A 21,712-nucleotide genomic window follows, 5' to 3' on the forward strand; every position below is an offset into this window, starting at 1 on the left:
TGGATTTAATTTCATGCATATGTACTCTATTGTGGTATTGTGCGCACGCATAGATTTAGGGCATGTGTGTGTTCGTATGTGCAAGTGTGTGTTGTGTGTAAAGGCTCTGCAGCTGGGACTAATCCTAGCTTCTCTAATACCACCTTACCTTCTTTCTTACTATCATTTATTTATTCCCATCTCTCTCACCACATTAACTGTTTTCTTCCCTTTTTTTTTTTTTTTCTCTCTTTTTCATTTTTAACCTATACCCCCCTCCCATTTCCTTACAGATAGATATCCAATGTATATATATGAGATGTACTGTGCCAGTAATATGCTCAGTAATGTCAAATTTCACCATTCACTATCACCAAATATGTCCTTCCCTCTAAAAAAAAAAAAAATATATATATATATATATATATATATAGTTTTTGACAACTTTCTTCCAAGTAGTTTATGCAATCTCTGGTTCATTTTCCCATTAGTTCAGGACAGTGCAGCAGCTGTGAAAGCTGTCAGGTGAGCACCCAAACAGGTGGTCTCAGTCCACTAATTCAAAAGCTAAACTTGTTATTAAATCCATCTTCTGTTCTGTTCGTTTCCATTCCCTCTTTATAAGTGCCCAGATTTTACACAAGCTGATGAAGTGATTCTATTTTATACATTAGAAAGCGAAGATTTACTTAATCAGGGGTTTGTCTTTCTTGTGTGTTTTTCATTAAATCTCAACTGTTTTCTCCGTTTCCGGGTCGTGGGGTGCTGCAGCCAATCCCAGCTCACTCCCCGGGCAGGTCCCTGAAATGCCCTGCTGCTCTGTGTGTGTCTCCCGCAATTCAGTGGAAGATGTAAAGAGTACATCAGTCTTGATGAAAATTAAACCACCAAACAGCCAAAGCTGAAAGGAAACAGTGGCTCTTATTTTCTTTGCTCCTGAACAACTGCGCCAAAAGCTGGTTTGAGGTTATGCTAATGGTTGCAGTTATTTATGTAAGTGGTCATTTATAAGGTTAAGGTACATTTCCAGGGAATTAACATAAGTTACTGCGATATCGTCCTAAGTGGAAGAAACAAATCTACGTTGTGTCATTTGTGTGAATATGCTGTTCTGGCTACCCGTTTGCTGGGATGCTGATAATTTAAATGCCATTTTTCTTTTTTCTTTTTTTTTCTTTTTTTTTTTTTTAAGAGGAATTAATTTGATTGATAGGTCTACATACTGATATGCATACAAACAGAGGCAAACTTAATATGCAGTCCTTTCCACTCCCAGACCCACGCTAAACTAACAGGATATGCTTTGCATTAAGTAGTATTAATCGCTGTATTCATGGGCGATGCTCTAAACTGCATGCTTTGGGGAAAATTGACCTTCTGTGGTCTTAATTGTACCACAGGCTCAACAGCGCTGTGACATTTAACTGTGCTCCAGTCCTAATGCTTAGCCCTTTATTCTAGTGCTTTGCTGACATTTCAGTAGGAGGGGGGGGGGTTGTGAATAAAGATATTGCTGTTTCTTTGGTGCTGTAAACAAATAAACAAATTTGCTCATGATTATTTAATTTTTTCACTATGTTTGTCTGCCTCTGTCTCAGTGTCTTACTTTTGCTGCACTCTTTTGGCTGCCACTCTTTGTCTCTCAGCAGAGCAAACTGACATTTCACAAGCCAACAGCACAAAATGGTGTGTGTCTGTGGAAGTCTATGGAGGGCTGTTGATCAATGGCAGGGCCTCAGTGGTTACTTTGCCAGGTGCTGAGATTCCTGGCTGTGAAACGGTCCCGCCCACAGCTCTTATTGTGTCAAAGTAAACAAACAAACACAACCTACATAGACATATTTCAATTTACTTTAAGATGTCTCCTGATGCTACAAGTAGGTGAATAATTGATTTTATTCCAAAGCTGAGAAAGGGAGAATGCATAGTTTTTGAAATTCAAGTATAGAGTTTACTTCACATTTGGTTTTATATTTCAGGAGTTTATGGAGAGCACTCACTTCTAAGATAATAGGATAATAGAATAAGGTGGATAACATTTGTTAGGCAAATATTAGACTACAGCGAATATATGGTTAGCTTATCTTATTTTATCTTAGTGTGTCTCATGTCAGCATTAGGACTGGAAACAGTGTGGCTCTGTCCAAAAATGATTAAATACAGTTACAGGCAAAAGTTTATTACTCGTCGACAAGCAACAATCAAAACCGGTCAGCTCCAACATCTGCCTGGTACAATTGAGATTATTTTCCTGATTTATGTCAGCAGTGTAGGTGCTGATTTAGAGGCAGTTTTTACCCAGAGCCATCAGCATACTAAAGTCAGTGAAACTCTGAAGGTCAACGCTATTAACCAAGCTGCTCATGTGCAATTACAATTTATTATACCTGTTACCAACACAGAACAATGGCCATTCATGCTGCTACTTAATTTTATTACAATTATTTAACAGTGACTTATGCGTAAGTTATGTGTATATATTTATATATAAATGTATTACAACCTGTGATGTCTCTATGTTTTATGCTACTATTAAATGTCATTTTTTCTTTTCATGCAGCTGCTTGATTTGCACGTTCAATTTTGTTGTTTGCTTAGGACCACAATAAAATCTCAAATTAAGAAAACATCTGTTAATAGCTATGGTAGCTGTTTCTCCCTGGCTCATGTGTTCTGTGCTAAGATAACCAGCTGCTGACTGTAGATTCCTCTATAAACAATGAGATGAGAGTTGGCTTAATCTGAAAGTAAATGATTCTACTACAAGGAAGACTTGATGTCACTGATGAAAGACAAATTTCTGTCAAGCCACCATTTTATGATGCTGATACATTTGTAACTCCAGATAGAGTGATGGAAAAGGTGTACCATAGATGACTGTGGCAGAGACTGTGCCTTTTTTAGTCGCTAAAAAGTCCTTAGAGGAATGATAAGCATAAGAAAGGCCTCATTAGAACAGCTCTGTCTGTCACGTGGTAATTTTGAGGCAAAGTTTCAGACTGAAGACCAATGTCCAATTGGGAATCGAATCGGGGTTAAATAAGTGGTGGCTTGGTCAGTCACGATAGGAAATTAACAAATTAGTGCTCAAATGTGACCTGTGTGTGTGTGTGTGTCAACTTGGATGTAATTTCAGTATGAATCAACATGTTTTTGTTTTTTGCCAGTATGCTTTTTGAATGTCTTCCCTTTAGTGCTTCCTTGTTAAGAGGCTGTAGTTATTAGCTGGAGAAAATGGAGGGCTTTTCACCAGCAGCTGCAATTCATTTTCTCTACGATGGATGGAAGTGTACACGATCACATGAACAGATAGAGAGGAAAATAAATGAAGACTGCGGTGCTGTAATGAATGTAATAGAACTGAATGGAAGGAAGTGTACATAGGTGGTTAGAAGTAGGGGCAGGAAAGCTGAGGTGTTTGAGGAAGAGCCGGGGGAATGAGCTTGTTCTGCTCTGTCGTCCTGTTTTTTATTGCTTCAGTGACAGTGGATGGAATGTTATGAAGGCCATAAGCTAAATTTGATGGGAGTTTTGAAAGGGAATTTAAACTGTTAGATTCCTGTCTGATAGGTGCCCAGCCCAAACATAGTCAGACACAGGGACATGCTTGAGAATCGAGACAAAGAGGACATGTCACTAATATCATAAGGTACATTACTCTGTTAAGTGTACATAGATGGGTAAGGGTGGATTCTCTCTTTTGCAGTATATGTATGTGTTCTGGTTTGTGTGAATGTATTTTCATCACTGTTAAAACGTCTAAAACATGCTTTCAGTATGTGACAAAATGCAACTAATAGCAGTGGGGTTGTAATTACTAAAAACATGAGGTGTGTGTGCGATGGGGGGGGGGGGGGTCATTTAAACCACAGTCTGAAATTAATAAATAAATAATATAAATATTGTGTTTTAAAAAGATTATATTAGATATATTATTATATATTATATATCAATTCTATTGACTATTCATAATCATTCAATATTATTCAGGAGTGGTTTTGTAGTTTTTGCTTTTTCAGCAATACACTAATGAAGTCCACCCTTTGTTTTTCTTCGGGTAGCAGATAGATGCAAACAGAGTTTTTAAAAATCAATATGGCACAGACTGGGGTTTTCCCCCTCCAGCAGGTCATCTTTGCACCAGCATACAGACTTAAAGCAGCCAATGCTTCAGTTTAGAATTTGGCTCACAGTTAATGTTGACGCGCCTAAAATTTAAAGTGAGAAGGCCGCTATGACCCTTGATAGTTTGTCTTTTAACGGTAGCATCACTGTCGCTCTAACCTTTTTTTCCCCATTACAAACCAGACACATTATTCTGTTCCCAAAGTTGAAGTTCAGACTTCACTATTACACACTATTTGACGCCATGAGGATTCAAATTCACACCACCGCCTTTGGAAATGCACTTCATCACTGGAATGGTTATTGTCATTGCTGTATGCAGTGGCAGGCTTCCTCGGGTGGCACCCACCCCATTCCTCCCACCTGTAACTGAATCTGACACATATGCATTAACCCCTTAACATCTCTTGTCACGAATTCACCTCAAACTCAAACCTTTATGTAAGTCTGTACCATAGAAATAACATCATGTGTGTATCATGTGATGTGGATTTGGTTTGAGGCATCGACCTGCAAAAAATTTTAATACATCTTAGAATTAACCAACCAACTGCTTCCATTCATGATGCAGCCTTGTTTATTCCCCACTGCCTGCTTGTCATATTTGATACATACCTAGGAATCTTTTGAAAGCGCTGATTTGTCATAGGACTGGTCATTATTTCCTGTTGTTAATTTGTATCATACCTAAATTTATATTTATTTTATGTGCTATAGTCAAATTAACAATGTTCAGTTAATGTAGGGTCCACTTGATTTTTTTTTTTTACACAAGTGTAAATAAATTCAGGGATTAAGGGGTTTATTATATCACATGCTCCAGTACAACACAGACACTGGAATAGTAGCCTCTTCAGAGCTGTTTTAATTGAGTCAGCTCAAAGTGCTGGCTGAGCAGAACGATATGTCTGATACAGATTAGGAGCAGCCTTCCCTTATTCATTGATTTCTACAGGGGTGGTGGGGCACTCTGGAGGCAGGACAGAAAGAGAGAAAAATCTTTTTTATCGATTTACGAAAGAAGACAAGGGCATTGGCAGTGAAAGAACGACATGGGCCGAGGGTAAACGAAACATATGGAAGGAGGAGGATGGGGGTTTGTCGAAGAGGGAACCTCCTCCATGTGACTGATTCTCTTTTTGTCTTCATTGATTTTAGGAATGGGGGGTATTAAGATAATTGGGGTGGGGATACAATAGAGGGAAATGAACGAGAGCATGAAGATGAGAGTTGTAAAATCAGCTTCAAATAGTAGATTGATCGAAAGGAAGGAGTAAGACAACATCATGAAGGGTGCAGGAGGAAAAAAAGAGATCTTAACTAGGAGTAGGAGGGGGAGGTTAAAAGTACTCAGAGGAACCCTTTATTTCAATTCGGAGAGTTGGTTAATGAAAGGGAAAGATGAGGCGTGGACAGGGAGAGAGGGAGGACAGGGACAGGAGGAAGAGGAACATAATGATGATGAGAAAAAGACATCAGAAAGCCTTGAGGAGAGGGCACAAAAAAAGAGAAAGAGTCACTTCACATTTGGCCTAAGTGGTCTCAACCAAGGCAGCATGCATCTACCAAATACTCCATGTCGATCTAAATCCCTCAGAAATCCTGGAAACAGCTGGAGTGAAAAGGATGTTTGCACTATTGTGTGTGCATGTGTGTGTGTGTGTGCAGTGTGTAACAGAGGCCAAAAAAGAAAAAAAACTGTAACTGAGGAGAAAAGACTGAATGTGTGTGTATACGTCAGTGTTGAAAGTGATGGGGTGGTGTGTTTTATGGGTAAATTGAAGGGTCTGTTGAAAGGAGAGAGATGAGCCTCTCTTACAGTGTGTGTGTGTGTGTGTTTGTGGCAGTTTCTCAGTGTGTGTGTGTGCGTTTCCTCAGTATCAGTCTCTTCTGCTTGATTTCCGCACTCTCCTTCTTGCCTCTCGTCTGCTCACTATGCCGTGAAATGGTTTTTCACTAGACCATTACCCCAACCAGTGGGTTACACTGCTGCCATAGTTCTCTGTGAGCGAGAGAGAGAGTGTGTTTAAATTGTGTGTGTAACTGGAGAGAGAGAGAGAGAGAAGGGTGTGTATTTGTTTGTGTGCATGAGAGAGGCTGTGTGTGTGTGTGTGTATGTCAACAGTAGCTGCACTTGAAAGATAAAGATTGTGCATGTTTGGTGAGAAAACATTGCATGCACATGGTGGTGCTTGTGTGTGAGTAAAATGTGTGTGTGTGAGAGTGTGTGTACAGTATGTCCCGCACAAGCCCAGCTGTCATATTGTTTGCACTGAACTGTACTCCTGTCACACTGGTGAATGTGGAGAGTCTACTTACCAACATCTAACATTTCTCTGTCTCTCTCTCGCTTACACACACACAGACTAATACAGGCAGCTGTAGTTGTAGTCAGGAAGTAATTTCGCTTACAAACAAACTGCCAGTGGCTGATTGGTTTTTGGGATTGTCATTTTTTTCAGCAATAAGGATCTCTTATGTGTTCTGTCACCTCGGCCTGAAAAAACACTTGCAGGATTCACTGAAACATATCATTTTAAATATAGTGTGATTTCTGTGCTTAACTTATCGATGCTGGATCGATGAATGAAAAGGTAACCAATCTTCATCACACAAGCACAAACAATGATGTATTACTTCATTAGGAGAAAGTCCCTGTTTGCTGTAATTACTTCACTTCGGATAAGAGTTACCACGATTCATTGTCCATGTGTGTAATCAGTGGTCAGATACAGATACGTCTTTCTTGCTCGACTTATATTTTCTCTGCATACATGCATGTTCAGTATATGTTAATCTGGCTGTGTTTGCTCAGTATGGTGCATCACACAGTAATCTGCTCTTGATCCCTGGGTATGTATTGAGACAAACAAACACTCATGCACATTTGAGCAGTACCAAACCGCATCGTGTCTGTACTGGGAGGGTCAGGGGGAAGATTGACTACCTTTTCGAAAGATGAGTGCCTAAAAAATGTTGATTTATCCTTGTTGACAAGACAAAGTATGAAAAAAATAAAATAAAATCCTACCATATACTGATCCTCTGTAGCAAACATGGAGTAGATTTTTTTCCTCTGTGCCAAAGAGCTCTGCTATTGTCTAAAACACACCTATGAAAACACACAGTGTGCAGTGCAGTGACTTTTGAGACTTTTTTAATATATATTACCATTAACAGGCAGCACGGCAGCATAGTAGTTAGCGCTGTCGCCCAGAGAAGGTTGCGGGTTCAATTCCTGTGCCTGTGTGGAGTTTGCATGTTCTCCCCGTGCCTGTGTGGTTTCCTCCCTCCGTCCGTAGGTCTGAGTGTGAGTGTGAATGGTTGTTGGTCTCTGTCTGTCTCTGTGTGTTGGCCCTGTGATGGTGACCTGTCCAGGGTGACCCCGCCCTCACACAGAGTGAGCTGGGATTGGCTCCAGCACTCCAGCATAAGGGATAAAGGATGAAAGAAAGAATGAATGAATTACCATTAACATGGACACTATAGTATAATTCAGTGTCATATATCACACATGCTTAAAAACATCCATCCATTCATTCATCTTGAACTGCTTATCCAAAGTCAGGTCTTTGGGGTAAGAGCCCCAGACTTCCTTTTCCCTGACAACCTTGGCTGACCCAGGCCACCGAGGAGACATAATCTCTTCACCTGGTCCTGGGTCTGCCTGGAGGTCTCCTCCCACTTGGATGAGGCAGGCATGCCTCTCTAGGGCAGGGGTCTTCAACGTTTTCCAGGCCAAGGACCCCCAAAATGATGGAGAGATGGAGGAGGGACCCCCTGCTTATATATGTTGTGTATAAAATTGTGTTTTTTATTAATGTGGTCCTATAGAGCCATGTATAATGTACCTTGTTATTGTGCATTCAATACTACGATATTCAAATAATACACAGGTTCATGTTCATGTTTTTATTTTGAACATGCAAGGTACAGTAGGGTGGCCATGTCACTGCCATTTATGAACATAACTCAAACTGATACCTGCCAACATTTTATCTTGCATACAATATTTAACTACTTGACAGATTCATGTTTTAATTTTGTGAATCCTGTGAACAATGAATACTCCCACATTAGTGAGATGTCTGACCCTGATGCGTAGCACACAACTTGTCTAACCTAGGATGGATGGAGGTTGTCAAGTCATATCAGCCTCAGGCTGAAGTCTTTTTCAGGTTGGTGAGTGAGGAAAACCCACTTTCACAAAGATAAGTTGTAGCAAATGGCAGCAGGCTCTTCATTGCTTTTGCTGCCAGTTGTGGAAAGCCTTTCTGGCAAGATATCCAGAACTGGGTGAGAGGTTTAGTTTCATATATGTTTTTTAACGTGCTATCCGTGGACAGTTCAATGAGCTAATCCTCCTCTTTCACTGTCAGGCGTGCACCGTCTGCTGCGTCGTCACTGAGCGGAAACTGTATCCATTTGTTGTCACTGCACCAGGAGTCGGCCTCCCAAAAGTAGTTCTTAAATTGCCCACAGAGCGCCTCCAGGTGGGAAAGACTCACGTGCGGGAGGCGAGAGCACAGCACAATCTCCCAGCTCGTCCGCTGATGGAAACAGAAAATATTCCCTACCCGACGTGCTCTTTCCATCTTCTGATTTTTTTGAGGTAGCCTTCCATCTGGTCGTACAACTGAAAGGCATGTGTGTTGCAGCCTTGCATCAAACTGTTCAGTTTGTTCAGCTCAGCAAAAATGCCAGCAAGATATGCGCGTTTGGTGATCCAGGCATTGTCGCTAAACATTGCAGCCAGTTCTGTGCGCATTTGGAGAAATAAAAACTCTTGAATAGACGTCCGTAATTCTAACAGACAGGCCAACACCGTTCCGCGTGAAAGCCACCGCACCTCAGAGTGGTACAGTAGCCCAGTGTGCTCTTCTCCTTCAGCAGCACAGAGATTGGAGAAGAGTTGCGTTTGCAAAGCACTCTTCTTGACTATATACACGTTTTAATCCAGCCATGGCTCTTGCGCCGTCAGTGCACAGTGCAACAAATTTTTTCCATGAAATGTAATTTTCTATGAAGAAAGCATCAATCACTTTGAAGATTTCACTTATTTAATTTTCTGTGTTTAAAAAAAATTGCGGCCCAAAAAAAAAAAAAAGTCTAATCAACCAAAATTTTCGCAACCCCCCTGCAGTACCTCCGCTGACCTGTTGAAGACCTATGCTCTAGGGAAACACCCAGGTGACATCCTTATCAGATAGGATGGATAGGGGCAGCGTCTCTCCCAGATGACTCAGCTTCTGAATCTATCTCTAAGGGCGATCCCAGCCACCCATCTGAGAAAACTCATTTCAGCCGCTTGTATCCGTGATCTCTCGGTTATAGGCCATCGCTCATGACCATAGTTGAGGGTAGGAACGAAGACTGACCAGTAGATCGAGAGCTTTGCCTTTGCCTTTCGTGACGGTCCAGAACAGCAAATGAAGCACCGCACCAGCTGCCCCAATTCGCCGGTCAGTCTCACACTTCAGAGTTCCCTCCCTCATGAACAAGAACCCTGAGATACTTGAACTCCTTCACTTATTGCAAGGACTCATTCCCCACCTGCAGTAGGCAATCCGTCGGTTTCCTGCTGAGAACCGTGGTCTCAGGTTTAGAGGTGCTGATTCTTATCCCTGCCACTTCACTCAGCTGTGAACTGATCCGGTGAGCACGGTAGATCTAAGGCCGATTGTGCCAAAAGGACCACATCATCCGCAAAAACAACTATGGGATCCTCCAGCTACTGACCTGCGACCCCTCCTCACCACGGCTGTGCCTCAAAATCCTGTCCATGAATATTACGAACAGAATCGGAGATAAGGCACATCCCTGGTGGAGGCCAACACCCACTGGAAACATTTCCACCTTACTGCTGAGTATCCGCGCACAGCTCTCACTTTGGGTATATAGGGATCTGATGGCCCTCAGAAGTGACTCCCACCACACACGCTTTCCCCAGATCCACAAAGCACATGGCTAAAAACAGTCCCAGCAAATGCAGCTATTTTAATAGATTACTGTTCCCTTTAAAGAAAAATAACTATGTATTCATGACCTGTTTTTAAAATTGTTTTTATGGATCAATGAGCTTCGTCTGGGTCGGGAAGTCAGACTGAAGCTGCACATTTCATGGGATTTCTTGACAGCAGACAAAATATAGAATAATGCCAGCCTTATCCCTGATGACAGTACTGTCAGAACTACTTAAACAGTTTTCCCTCTTTCATTTATTTTCTCTTCACGCCTCTAGTCATTACTCTGTTTTCTCTTCTCTTCCTTAGTCATGTCTCTCACCTCTCAGTTGCCACCAGATGTTGCAGGGACTCCTCCTTCATCTTTCACCTTTCACTCTATCCAACCACCACTTTTAACACCCTGTTTAAATCCTGTCGCTAATGTCCCTTTCACCGTCATCTCCATCTTCACTCCATTCACTCCCTTGTTTTATAATTCACCTCTCATCTCCTCCTCTCCCAGCCACCTCTGAATGTCTTCATAATCTCTCTCCTCCTCTCTATATCTCCCTCACCAGCTCTCCTCAACTCATTTACTTCTCATTCACTCCACCTCTCTGTTCCCCTCCTAATATCCCGCTGTCTCTCCACCAGAGATATTGGTGCTATAAAGGCAGGTGTTCAAAAGAAAGCAGGACCAGCAAATCTGTTTTATGTGCCTCCTGGCATCATTTCCTAGAATGCGGAGAGAGAGGAAGAGACGTGGTCTGTAAGATCTAACTCTTATACCTTACACATTGATGGCATTACCTTGAATCAAGGAGAGAAGAGGAACCTAGTTTTCTAAAAGAAACTTTCAACCTTTTGTCTTCAACACGTTGGACACAGCCACACACACAGATACACACACTTCCCCCTACTCTGTTGTCTCAGATCTAATATTGTCTTTTTTTTTTTTTTTGGCCTCTGCATTCAGCATTCTCTATACCACTGAGCGACTTCCCTGGGCTCTGTGGAAATACAGACTACTACTTTTAAAAGACATTATGGCCAAATGTGCTGGTGGCATATAGTAATATCCTATCACACGTATAATCTGTCAACAAGCTGTTGTTTGTTATACAATTTTGTGTATTGTTTAAAAAAAACAACAACAATGAAAAACAAGCACTATTTGCAGTGATAAAGTTGGGATAGGCTAAATGTGATGGGTTAGCATTACACAGCTCCTGGTGGGACTTTATAATGCAGCATGTGAGTTATTTTTATTAGTGGAGTTGAGCAGAGCTTCAACATTCACCCTGAGTCATATATCTCACTCTCTCACTCTGCATTATAAAAATATGAGTCTCATTTACATTATTAAGAGTGTCTTACAAAGAAAATGGCATGTGTATATGTTTGTGCGTGTGTGGATGCACGTGGGTATGTATTTATTGAGATTGTCATTTGGGGTTTAGTTTGCATCCTTAAGGAGCGCCGCGGCAGCTGGAATCTCCCTACTGAATAGACTAGGATAATCTCTGAGAGTTTGTGCGTGTATGTGTGTGTAAGAGGAAGATGGAGATGAGACGTGGTTCTGTTTGTGTGAGACTGTTTCTGTGTGTGTGTGCATGTGTGCGCCTGAAACTCTGACTAAATCCCTAATGAGTAGCCTTTGTCAACAGACACACAAACAGAAAAATAAGACCCGAGGGGTTCATGTTACACATATAGAGGTTCACAGTGTTTAACTTCATTAGTACTTGATGCAGGGCAATGTGTAATTTAGACATGTCCTTAAAAATATCAAAACAGTAGAAACTAATTAGTTGTGTTCTCTGTGGTGTGTCTTTCGTAGATGCCAGGCAGAGGGACAGATCCTCGGTTGGCACCGCGTTATGAAGAGGTGGAACGCCAGTATGCCTCCCTACCAAGGTACGGCTTCTTCTTCTCTTTCATAAGGATGTCCAGAAGGTTTTGTACAAGCGTCACCTCTTCTCTTCGCTTCTCTTCTCTTGGAAGGCTCTTTGAAGTCTTTCCTGCCCGTCTCTGTGTCTCTGGCAGCCTCTGCCTTAGACAGGAACTCACCTTATCCTCTCCCTGGGGAAGACACACTCAGACTGCGGCTGCAAACTGATCCCTGCCTCCTGGTCCTGCTCCCCCCACCACAATCTCACTTATGCACAATCAGAAGTTTTGAAAGTCAGCATGAGTGTCTTAGCTGTGGTTTTTTTCATCTTCAAACATCTGCTAAAATACCGGGGCTACAAATTTCAAGTCTTTAATTTCAGCAACAGCTTTTCTAAGTTGTTGGAAACATGACACGTAATTTCCAACACATTAGCACAGTATAAAGACCTCATAGTGGATTTATTGCCATCAGGGTTTGCATTGCAACTTGTTTTCTGAATCATAAAACGGCAACTAGATCAGCTGCTGTCACTTAGATACTGGTGTCCAGTTGGCTTCTGTTGAAACTGCAAAGTTCATGCTAGACGATGGTATTTATTTGAAAATTAAACTGTTCATATATTTAGAAACCATATTTACAAGGGTTGAGTCAAATATCCTGTACAGATATAGCCATTTTGACGAGTATGATTACCATACGAGTTGATATCCGTGCTGCGCTGAAGGAAAGTCCTCCTTAGGGCATCTTGTGATAGGACAGAGCGGAACGCGTCATACTACAATAGCCACGCCCACCGGAGGGGAAAACAATTGGCGGCACAATTTAAAATATACTGTTCAGTAGTTAGCTTAAAACATTATGTCAGAATCCGAGATGATTATTTTAACACGCTAGCTGTACCGGAGAAAAAACGGTACAGTGAAGAACTCACAGCTGTGGGTCGTTCTCGTTCTCCCTTCTGTTTGCCTTCATTTTCATGGACTAATGATCCCACTGAATGGCTGCAGGTGACATACATGGATATTTACAGCTACCTGATGGAGTCCCCGGCGAGATCATCATTTAGCCTAATAGAGATGTAAAGGTAGGCTACATCCACACCACTGCGTCATCATTTTAAAATAGCTTTTAAGAACCCAAACGTTTCAAATCTGCCCCACTTTATGGGGTTATGGGGTAAAAGCTTGATTTGTAACGGAAGCGGTGCTGCATGCAGCACACATCTTCTGTTCTGTTTCTTCCCCGGGTCAGGTTTTTTCCGGTCGGCTCGCTCCTCTTACCTTGGTCTAATACAAATTCATCTGTAAATACAAATATATTGAGGCTAACAATAAATATAGCAAGTTCTGACCAACCCATATCAATTTCAGGCTTAAAAATACAACTTCCATATGAACCACGCCCACTTTTGGTTTGACTCTCGCCACTTACAAGTACGAATAGAGTCAATGTAGATGGTTGAACAGATACAGATATGGCGTACTCACTCATCCCTTGTAATTACCATTGAGCTTTCTAGTTTACTACTCCACAGAGAGTTTACTGTAGACCTGCTCTACATGTAAAGTGTCTTAAATGCTATGATTTAGCGGTGTATATATACATTTGATTTGATCTGATTTGACTGAGCAAGCTAGGAGACAGAGGAGACTGTTGTGGACAGTCCTGAAGGGAAACTCTGACTATCTTTGTGACCCTACTCTGTGCATCTTGTTGTTTTCTTCCTTCGACAGCATGAATTATTACCAACATTAGCCAACACAAGAACAGTAACAGCTTCCTGAGTATACTAATCAATTGTTGAAGCATTCTTTCCATTTGTCTGATGATGGCTTCTCTGGAATAATCAGGGTCATATTCTGTCCTTAGACAGCCACAGTTGTGTTTGGTTGTGTTTAGTTTATTTACAAATTTCCTGAAATGTGAATAAGACACAGCTGTTCACTGAGAATTTAAATATTTAGACCTCAATGTGAAACATAAAGGCAAACTACAATGTACAGCCGTCCTCGGAAAGTCCCTGTTTTTTATAATCTCAGTTTTCAGTAGCAATATTCACCTCAGCTTTGCTAAATCTTTACATCTCTTGATTTTCCTAATTCTTAAAGTCCTTTCTTCTGTTCTTATCTTCTTATTCTTCTCAACAATTAGATATATCTTTCTTGGATTTAAGTCCCTTTTTAATTCAGTAAAATAAAAAAAAAAAAGCTTACAACTTCTCACCTCATTCTGTTTTCCTCTTAACTGCCAACAGCCTCGCAGACTAACAAACTAACAACAACTGTTTCTTTGCTTTTGTGTTTGTGCATGTTTGAGTGAGAGAGGGAGGAAGTCAGTAAGTGGAATGACAGACAGAAGTTTTGAATGTTATAAGGTTTATAGCCAGGTTCCCACCCTAGTTAAAAAGCTGAGGGATGGTTAGTTTACGCCTCTTTGTGTGCATGTGTGTGTGTGTGTGTGTGTGTGTGTGCGTGCGCTCGAGTGTGCCTGTGTGCACATGTGTGCGTGTTATATGCGCATGTGAGTGAGAGAGAGAGAGTGTGTGTCTGTGTGTGGGTGATGAGTTTGGCAGATGGGAGCGAGAACAGTGATGATAGTTTTGAGGTCTGGCTGTGGTATCTGAAAAGCCTTGGGAAATTGGACACACACACACTCACATACAGTACACCCTGTCTCTGTTTCCACTTTCAGACGTGCACTGTAATCTGTAAATGCTGCCAATTTTACATGTTGGCCTCATGTTTGAGGGCCTCAAGTCATTTTTCCGTAAAGGTTACTCTGTCTTCTAGCCTGTTAACGCCTTTGAAGCATTTCTACATGTCTTAAGTGTGATTTAAAACAGTCATGTCAGCTTTCCTGCTTGGGACCTTTTTGCATACATCATATGAATCATGACCAGGATATGATGCTTTAAAAGCTGCAAAATCACTTTCGAGCAGATCAGTCAGCTCTGAAGTAACACTGTACTACTTAACCATATGGCATGAGTACATTTGTTTTATTTTTATTTATACATGAATTAAAAAAACAAACAAACAAACAAAAAAAAACACGCAATGTCAATATTGCACTACAGCCCAAAAGAAGCCCACAGGAAAGTTTCCTTGTTGAATGCACTGATCTGTAAAACAAGAAGCTGTTACTAAATACATGGATTATCCCAGAAATGTTTTATGTCTGAAAGGGATATCTCCCTCCACTCCTTCTGCCTCTGCATCTCTGGCTTCACCCTCTCCCTGCTGTCAGTGAGATCTCAAAATATTTCAGTGTCTAAAGAGTCAGACAAAGATCATGTTTGGAAACCGCATCCAGCCTGTTGACCTTATGAAAACATATTATTTCACCACATGCCCCGAAATAGCTGGCAGGCTGTGTGTATCTGATATCTACATGGCTGTATACCTGGATGTGTGTTGGAAGGGCTGTGTTTGTGGGTGTGTATGTGTGAGTTTGTGTTCATATTATTTCCAAGTGAGTCCAGAAATAGCTGGAGGGCTGCTTAGTCAGATACTGTGTGTTTGACTCAAAATCAGTTAACTGGAGCACTGGATATGTACGTAGTGTGTGTGTGTGTGTGTGTGTGTGTGTCTGTTCATGTTGTTACTTTGAGACGAGAGGTTTTGATGGCTCTAAAATTAAAACATGACCCAGTAGAAGCAGATGATGTTTGCCTGCCTAAAGCAGAAACCTTTACCTAACATACTGTCAGCAAATGTCACCTATGTGAACTAAAGAGTTCATTCTGGGTGTGTTGAGTATTTGGCTTCTGCCTCTAATTTGATTTATCAGAGGCAGATATAGTAGTTCTAAAGTAATGTTTTGGCTAAGTATCAGGCATGTAGTATATATAAAACAGTCTTACAGATAAACTAATTTGATGTGATCTTATTAATGCGAACGCTTCCAGTGAGCGTTTTACTCAAGGTGATCTTAGTCCATCAGCAGCTCCATTCGAACATTCAGTACTTCACCTGCTCTTGTATTCTCTACTTAATGATTTGTGCTCAAAATGCAGAAAATAGCACCCTTAACTCTCTTACTCTTTTAAAGTATTTTTCTCTTGAGAGCTGAGAGGTGTGGGTTTTCCTGGAAGAGGAACATTGACAACACAGCAAAGGAAAGAGAAGACAACACCGCACGTTCTTTCACTTCAAATCTTCCCAAGGTCTTCTTACACTGCCATTTTCTTGAAATTACCTGCACCCATCCCACAAATTAGTCACCCTCTCTCTGTATTTCACCATTTTTCTTCCATTTCACCTTCTTTCTGCGCTGCGTTATAACAAAACAAGGGACCCAGCTTGAAATGAGCTTGAAGCTTGAAGTGTCGCTGTGCCTCAGCCCATGTGTCAGCGAATTAGAATTTTAAACCTTCAAAGACATTCATCCTATTTTATTTAAGACTAAGGTTGGAATATATACATTTTGTTGCTTTAAAAACAGCCAAATTACAACACAGCACACTTTCCCAGCACTGGGAGACAGCACAAAATTACCTGCAACAAAGAGAGGGAGAAGAAGAGGGAGATGTATGACATTCAGATAACATTCCTGGCTGGAATCAAACCCAGACATGTGGTTACATGGCATGAAACCGCTCTCTAATTTTGGGTTAATGTATGAGAGTAAATGTACATCTGTTTGACATAACGTCAGTGATTTGAATGCATACGTGCCTATCACTACGGGTGGGCGTGCACCTGTGTGTGCAGGCCTCAGTCATTCTGGGGTCGTTCGATGGCTATCAGAGTGTGTGCATGGTCAGCATGAGCAGGTTGCGCCCCTAACATGTGTGCGCCATTACTGACCCATTTACAAATTCTGTCTCCCCCTTCTCTCTCACCCAGTCAAATACGTGTAGACAAGACTGTTTTCTCTCGCAGTTATCTTCATATTAAAAACCAATTCAAAGGAGAAAGAGAAAGAGAGAGGAGAAAAAAAAAGAGAAAAGAAGTAAACTATAAAGTCAGCAATCAACACAGCACACGTGAGGCTCATCGTTACTGTTAACAGTGTTACATTGTGGCACAACTATTGACCTTAACAATCTAATCAAGCGAGACCGAAAAGAAGGAAACTAGCTTAATAGGTAAATTGGATTCCATGGAGCGATATAATCCACCCAGTCATATCGATAAAGTAGACCACCCTACCCCACCCACACCCCTCTGTTTTACTGATGTTCGACGACACCCTTTTTCTCCACTAGCCCATATTTCAGTTTTGAAGACTTTGTTGATGGGCCTGTGACATGATTCTGGTCTCCAAACATGTCTTTTGGCAGCAGCTGTCCACTGCTCCCAACATTGTCTTGACCCAATTGGATTAGTCAAACACCCTCTCCCATTTGTCCTACTTATTACTCTTATTGGATTTAAAGAGCCAATCGGAATTCTTGTTCAGGTTTCTGGGAAGGCTGTCACTTCCTCATTATAATGATAATTAGATGATTAGTAATTAGAAAGCAGATGTCATACTGTGCCGTGTGTCTCCGTTAGTTGTACTCCCTCCTTTATTTCCCTTTACTTTCTGGCCTTTTGTTTGTTATTCTCTGTTCTCTCTTTGGCTCTTCTCTCTCTCCACTCTTTCCCATTCTCTCCAAATTTGGGCTGAAAAGGACATTGTTGAATATCATTTCACCCTGCTGAGTGGGGAAATGAAATGGACATGTCTCTCTCTTCTCTTTCTGTCTCTCTCCCTCCATCTCTCTTGAGGAGACCTCCCAGTCAGGCCCGAGAGTTTCCCAGACCACTTTGTAACTGTCGCACAAACTGGCCCATTGTCCAGTTGTTTTCCTGCAAGTCTCCAGACTCATCGAGACTCTGTTCGTTTGTTAGGCATGTAGGGGATGTAGAAAGACCCTGTCTCTCATGGATCATGCCTCCCCTCCTCCACCATCTCTCCTTTTCTCTCTCACTCTCTTGACCCTATCTTGTTCCTCACTTCTAGTATTTCTAATGTGCTCTCCCGTTGCTACTTTAAAGACTTCTTCTCTCAGCTTTGATCTTCATCAGGGACTCTGAAATGCTAGGTTACAACCCATAATGTGTTGCAGAAGCTGTGGGTCCCGGCATGACGGGGCTATGAAATGCCTTCATAAGTCAGGATCCGGGGGTGTGGGAGGACATTTTTCTTTCAGGTCCCAATTGGCGAATGTTAAACAGGTTTTTGGAGTTGAAGTGGTGTTCAGCGATACTGTGCTCACATGGAGTTAAGGAGTTTTACAACACGTTGTGAAATTTACACGCATATATTTTTCACTCTTTCAGAATAATACCTGAACGATGCATTTTATCTTCAGTAGTCAGCAATGGAGACGGCGCATTTTTCTTTGCACATAATGTTATAAATCAAAATTCTTATTTCTGCTAATTACTCATTCAATATTCCTTTCATTTACGAACTTGGCATATATTCAGAGCAGCCTGTGCTTCACAGTAGTTTGTCAGTAATCAGATGTGTGGGAAATACATTAAGGAACTAGATGTTGTTGCATACTTCTGATGGAAGACGATGGACTGTGCTTTATAAATTTCAACATTTGCAGCTGTGCAATGATCACATCTGGTAGCAGCCTAATGACCATCTGTTGGCCCTGTACTGCTGCTAAAACTTTTTTTTTTTTTCTACAAATTCAATTCAAAGTCATATTACATAGTAAAATGCTAATTATGTTTGTTTGTGTGATTGTTCAAAGTTCTTTTTTCCCATTACTAAAACCATGATGTGCAGCATGAGAGTGTGCATAAACTAAGCTCATGTCAAACTCTTTGATTCAAAAGAGAAAGCACCATGAATTTGTTATGATGATTTATGAATCTGTTCAAACGGGAAAAAGCTCAGATTACTTCAACAGGCGGGTGTTTGACATTAAAATAAAACAGCAAAGCTATGGCAGTTGAGTTCGAGAACGAACATATGCATGTTACCTGCAACTCCAATGTCATGCCTTCATGAATAAACTTGAAAATCCGCTGTATGTTTTCAAGAAAACTGAAAATTAACAGCAACGTGGTCAATGTAGCAGTGGTAGAAAGAGGAATAGCAGCTGTTATGTACAAACCATACATTTTCTTTAGGTGTCACACATGTCTGTATCTCCCTTCCTAAAAGCCTTCACATATGCATCTGTTATTTGTGGGTATGCGATAGAATGGCCCTGCTACACATATAATTGCAGTACACCTTCTGTATCAAATTAGTGTCTATTGAAGGATTGCAATTCTGTCAGCAATTTGTATCCCATGGCTGTGCATGGAGCAAAATGTCCCCAGCCTGAAACTATTACATCTTGTCAAGGGAAACCTTACTGGCTCAAGATGTGATATAATGGAAGCTATTTGAATGGGATATGGGATATGGTGTTAGCAGTAATGGATTTCATGATGTTTCAGGAAGTCACCCACTACACTGCCTATAAGTGGTTATGTATGAGGCTCCCATAACTAAATGTCACCTTTAGTTGACTAATTTTGTGCAGTATGGATGTACACGGCTCATTCAGATGCTCACAAGGTGCAGCCACTTTGCTGCTAATGTGATTAGTCCATATTTATGTCTGTTACACCATGAAGTATCAAAAAGCTGATGTGGCAGCGTTTAATAAGGCTTCATTTCTGAGCTCTCTCTGCGACAAGGTTATCATTTCCTCTGAACTTAGTGTTTGTCAACCCATTTAGCATGTAATGTGCAATTTTTCTCCAAAAATTATTGAACATTGACGTAATAATTGAAGTTACTTTGTGACACAGGCTGAAGTCTTATACTGTTCCATTCTTTCCAGAAATTATTTAAAATAGTATATCATTAAATTCAAAAAGATTATGATTTTGTTGTTGTTGTTGTTGTTTTTTTTAATGATCTAATTTCAAATTGCAGACAAATTTTTTCTCTTCAGTTTGCATTATGTCACTATATTACTGTCCCTGTCCTGCCCTCAGCATGACATAGAGGATCATTTTCACAGGACAATTTCAAGATGATTCATGTTCACACTTTACTTATGAGTGGAGTTCATGTCTAACAGAAAAGTGGGAAGAAGAGTTGCAATGTCATCAAGAAAGGGTCTGAAGGACACTGATGATGAGGTCGTATAGAGCATCTTTCTGATCCATCAGCTCATCTCTCATGGGACATTTTGATTTTTATATATATATTCTTCTTCTTCTTCTTTTTTTTTTTGAGCAACCTTCTACGGTAAATTGTCATTTTCTGTGATTTCTGGCTGTAGTTTTGTCACTGAGTTTCCAAATGGCATGGCCGTATTATGATGGGAAGCGAAAAACCACTCCAAATCCCCATTGTTCTGCCCTCTCTGTGTTTCCGAGGCAACAGTCTCCTACCATCTGGAAGGCCCTCATCCCTCAGTTCCTCTCACTTTCCTCTAATGGGTTTCTCCTCTGTCCTTTTTCCATCTAATTTTCGTTTTTGTCAGTACTGTCTTTATCTTTCTTTTCACATATTTCTTTTTATTTTTTAATCAAATTTTTAAGCACTTTAATTCGGTTCTCTCCTGTTTCCTTGTTCTCAATTTTTCTTTTACTTTTGCTTTATTGCTGTACCCTTTCATTTGCTCTCGTTTTATCCTGCTGTGGTCATTTTCATCTCATCCCCACTTGTCTTTGTCTCTTTTTTTCTCTTAGCAGTTCAGCCATGTTCTTAAATACTCTGTATCCACACTCACAGTCGCACACATTCAAACCCTGATAGCCACATACTCCATTCTCTGTGCGCACACACTAACACACACAGGGGAATGTAATCATATAGGTTTCATGGTTTGGTCAGTATGCAAATCAAGATGTTCACATGGAATAATCATATTTGACCAAACTTTATTGACAAAAAAAGACAGAAGCACCCGGAAGACGTTCACTTTCACTCGAACATTACAATATGAACATGTGGTTGTGTGTGTGTGTGTCCCTCTAAAGTAGGGTCTATTATTCTCAGCAGATGCTGACCTTCAACATGCCAGCTCTCTGTAGGGCAGTACTTGTTTCTCTATCTTTTTTATTCTTTTCTTCTCTTCAGCTTCAAGCTTCCCCATCTCTGTGTTACTCATTCTTCCCTACTTCTCATTTTCTGCTCTTTTCTTTCTCCCTCTTTCATGTTATTCTTCTCAACTTCACAAGACCTCCATTGGGGAGGCTCAGTCTCTTCTACTTGTAGCCCAATTTATCATCTTTTTTTCTACTGCTTTCAAATCTAAACGCTCTCTCTTCCTGTTCCTTTCCCTCCACCTCACCATCTTCTCTTTGTCCTCCTCCTGAAACTTATTTACCTTGTTTTCTTCCTTTTTTTTCTTGACAATAACAGTTTGTAAGCACCTTGCCCTCCCCAGCTAATGTAGCTTTTTGGAAAACATTCTGTTTGTCCTTCTCATCTCATCTTTTAGATATAACCCATGTCTTGCTCTTTCCAGGTATTGTCCTGATTATCGTCTTTTACCTTCCTTCTCCTCCTCACACCCTTTTGCCTCTTGAGACTGGGTCAGCCCTCTGCAGACACACATTTTTGTCTTCTATTTACATCAACTTCCTATCTTCTCCACATTCATCTGCTTTCTCTCTGTCCTTTTTTCATTAGATGTTTGAAAGGAATACAGATGAAGATAGGATTCTTTAGTAGTCTGCTCTTTACCTGCCTGTTCCTTATTGCTGAGGTGTACCTCATACATATCTTTTGCACGTAGACACACAAAATCAGTAGACCCAAAAGATTGCCTCTTCATTTTAGTTAATAAAACAATGCCTGATAATATAACATT

The 21,712-nt window shown here is 40.8% G+C and overlaps 1 protein-coding gene across 6 annotated transcripts in view; it reads left to right on the forward strand.

Moving 5' to 3' along the window:
• The window catches only part of LOC115061625 (partitioning defective 3 homolog B-like), a 180,095-nt gene that overhangs the window by 148,816 nt on the left and 9,567 nt on the right, over positions 1 to 21,712 (forward strand). For 5 of the 6 annotated variants that reach the window (XM_029530049.1, XM_029530048.1, XM_029530045.1 and 2 more), the window contains exon 24: positions 11,890 to 11,966. The exons of the other annotated variant lie outside the window; for it this stretch is intronic. In XM_029530049.1, the coding sequence (XP_029385909.1) occupies positions 11,890 to 11,966 (77 nt within the window). The remainder of the gene's footprint in view (positions 1 to 11,889; positions 11,967 to 21,712) is intronic. 6 annotated transcript variants of the gene reach the window in all.

Source organism: Echeneis naucrates, chromosome 21 (assembly GCF_900963305.1).
Source record: "Echeneis naucrates chromosome 21, fEcheNa1.1, whole genome shotgun sequence".
Lineage (NCBI taxonomy): Eukaryota > Metazoa > Chordata > Actinopteri > Carangiformes > Echeneidae > Echeneis > Echeneis naucrates.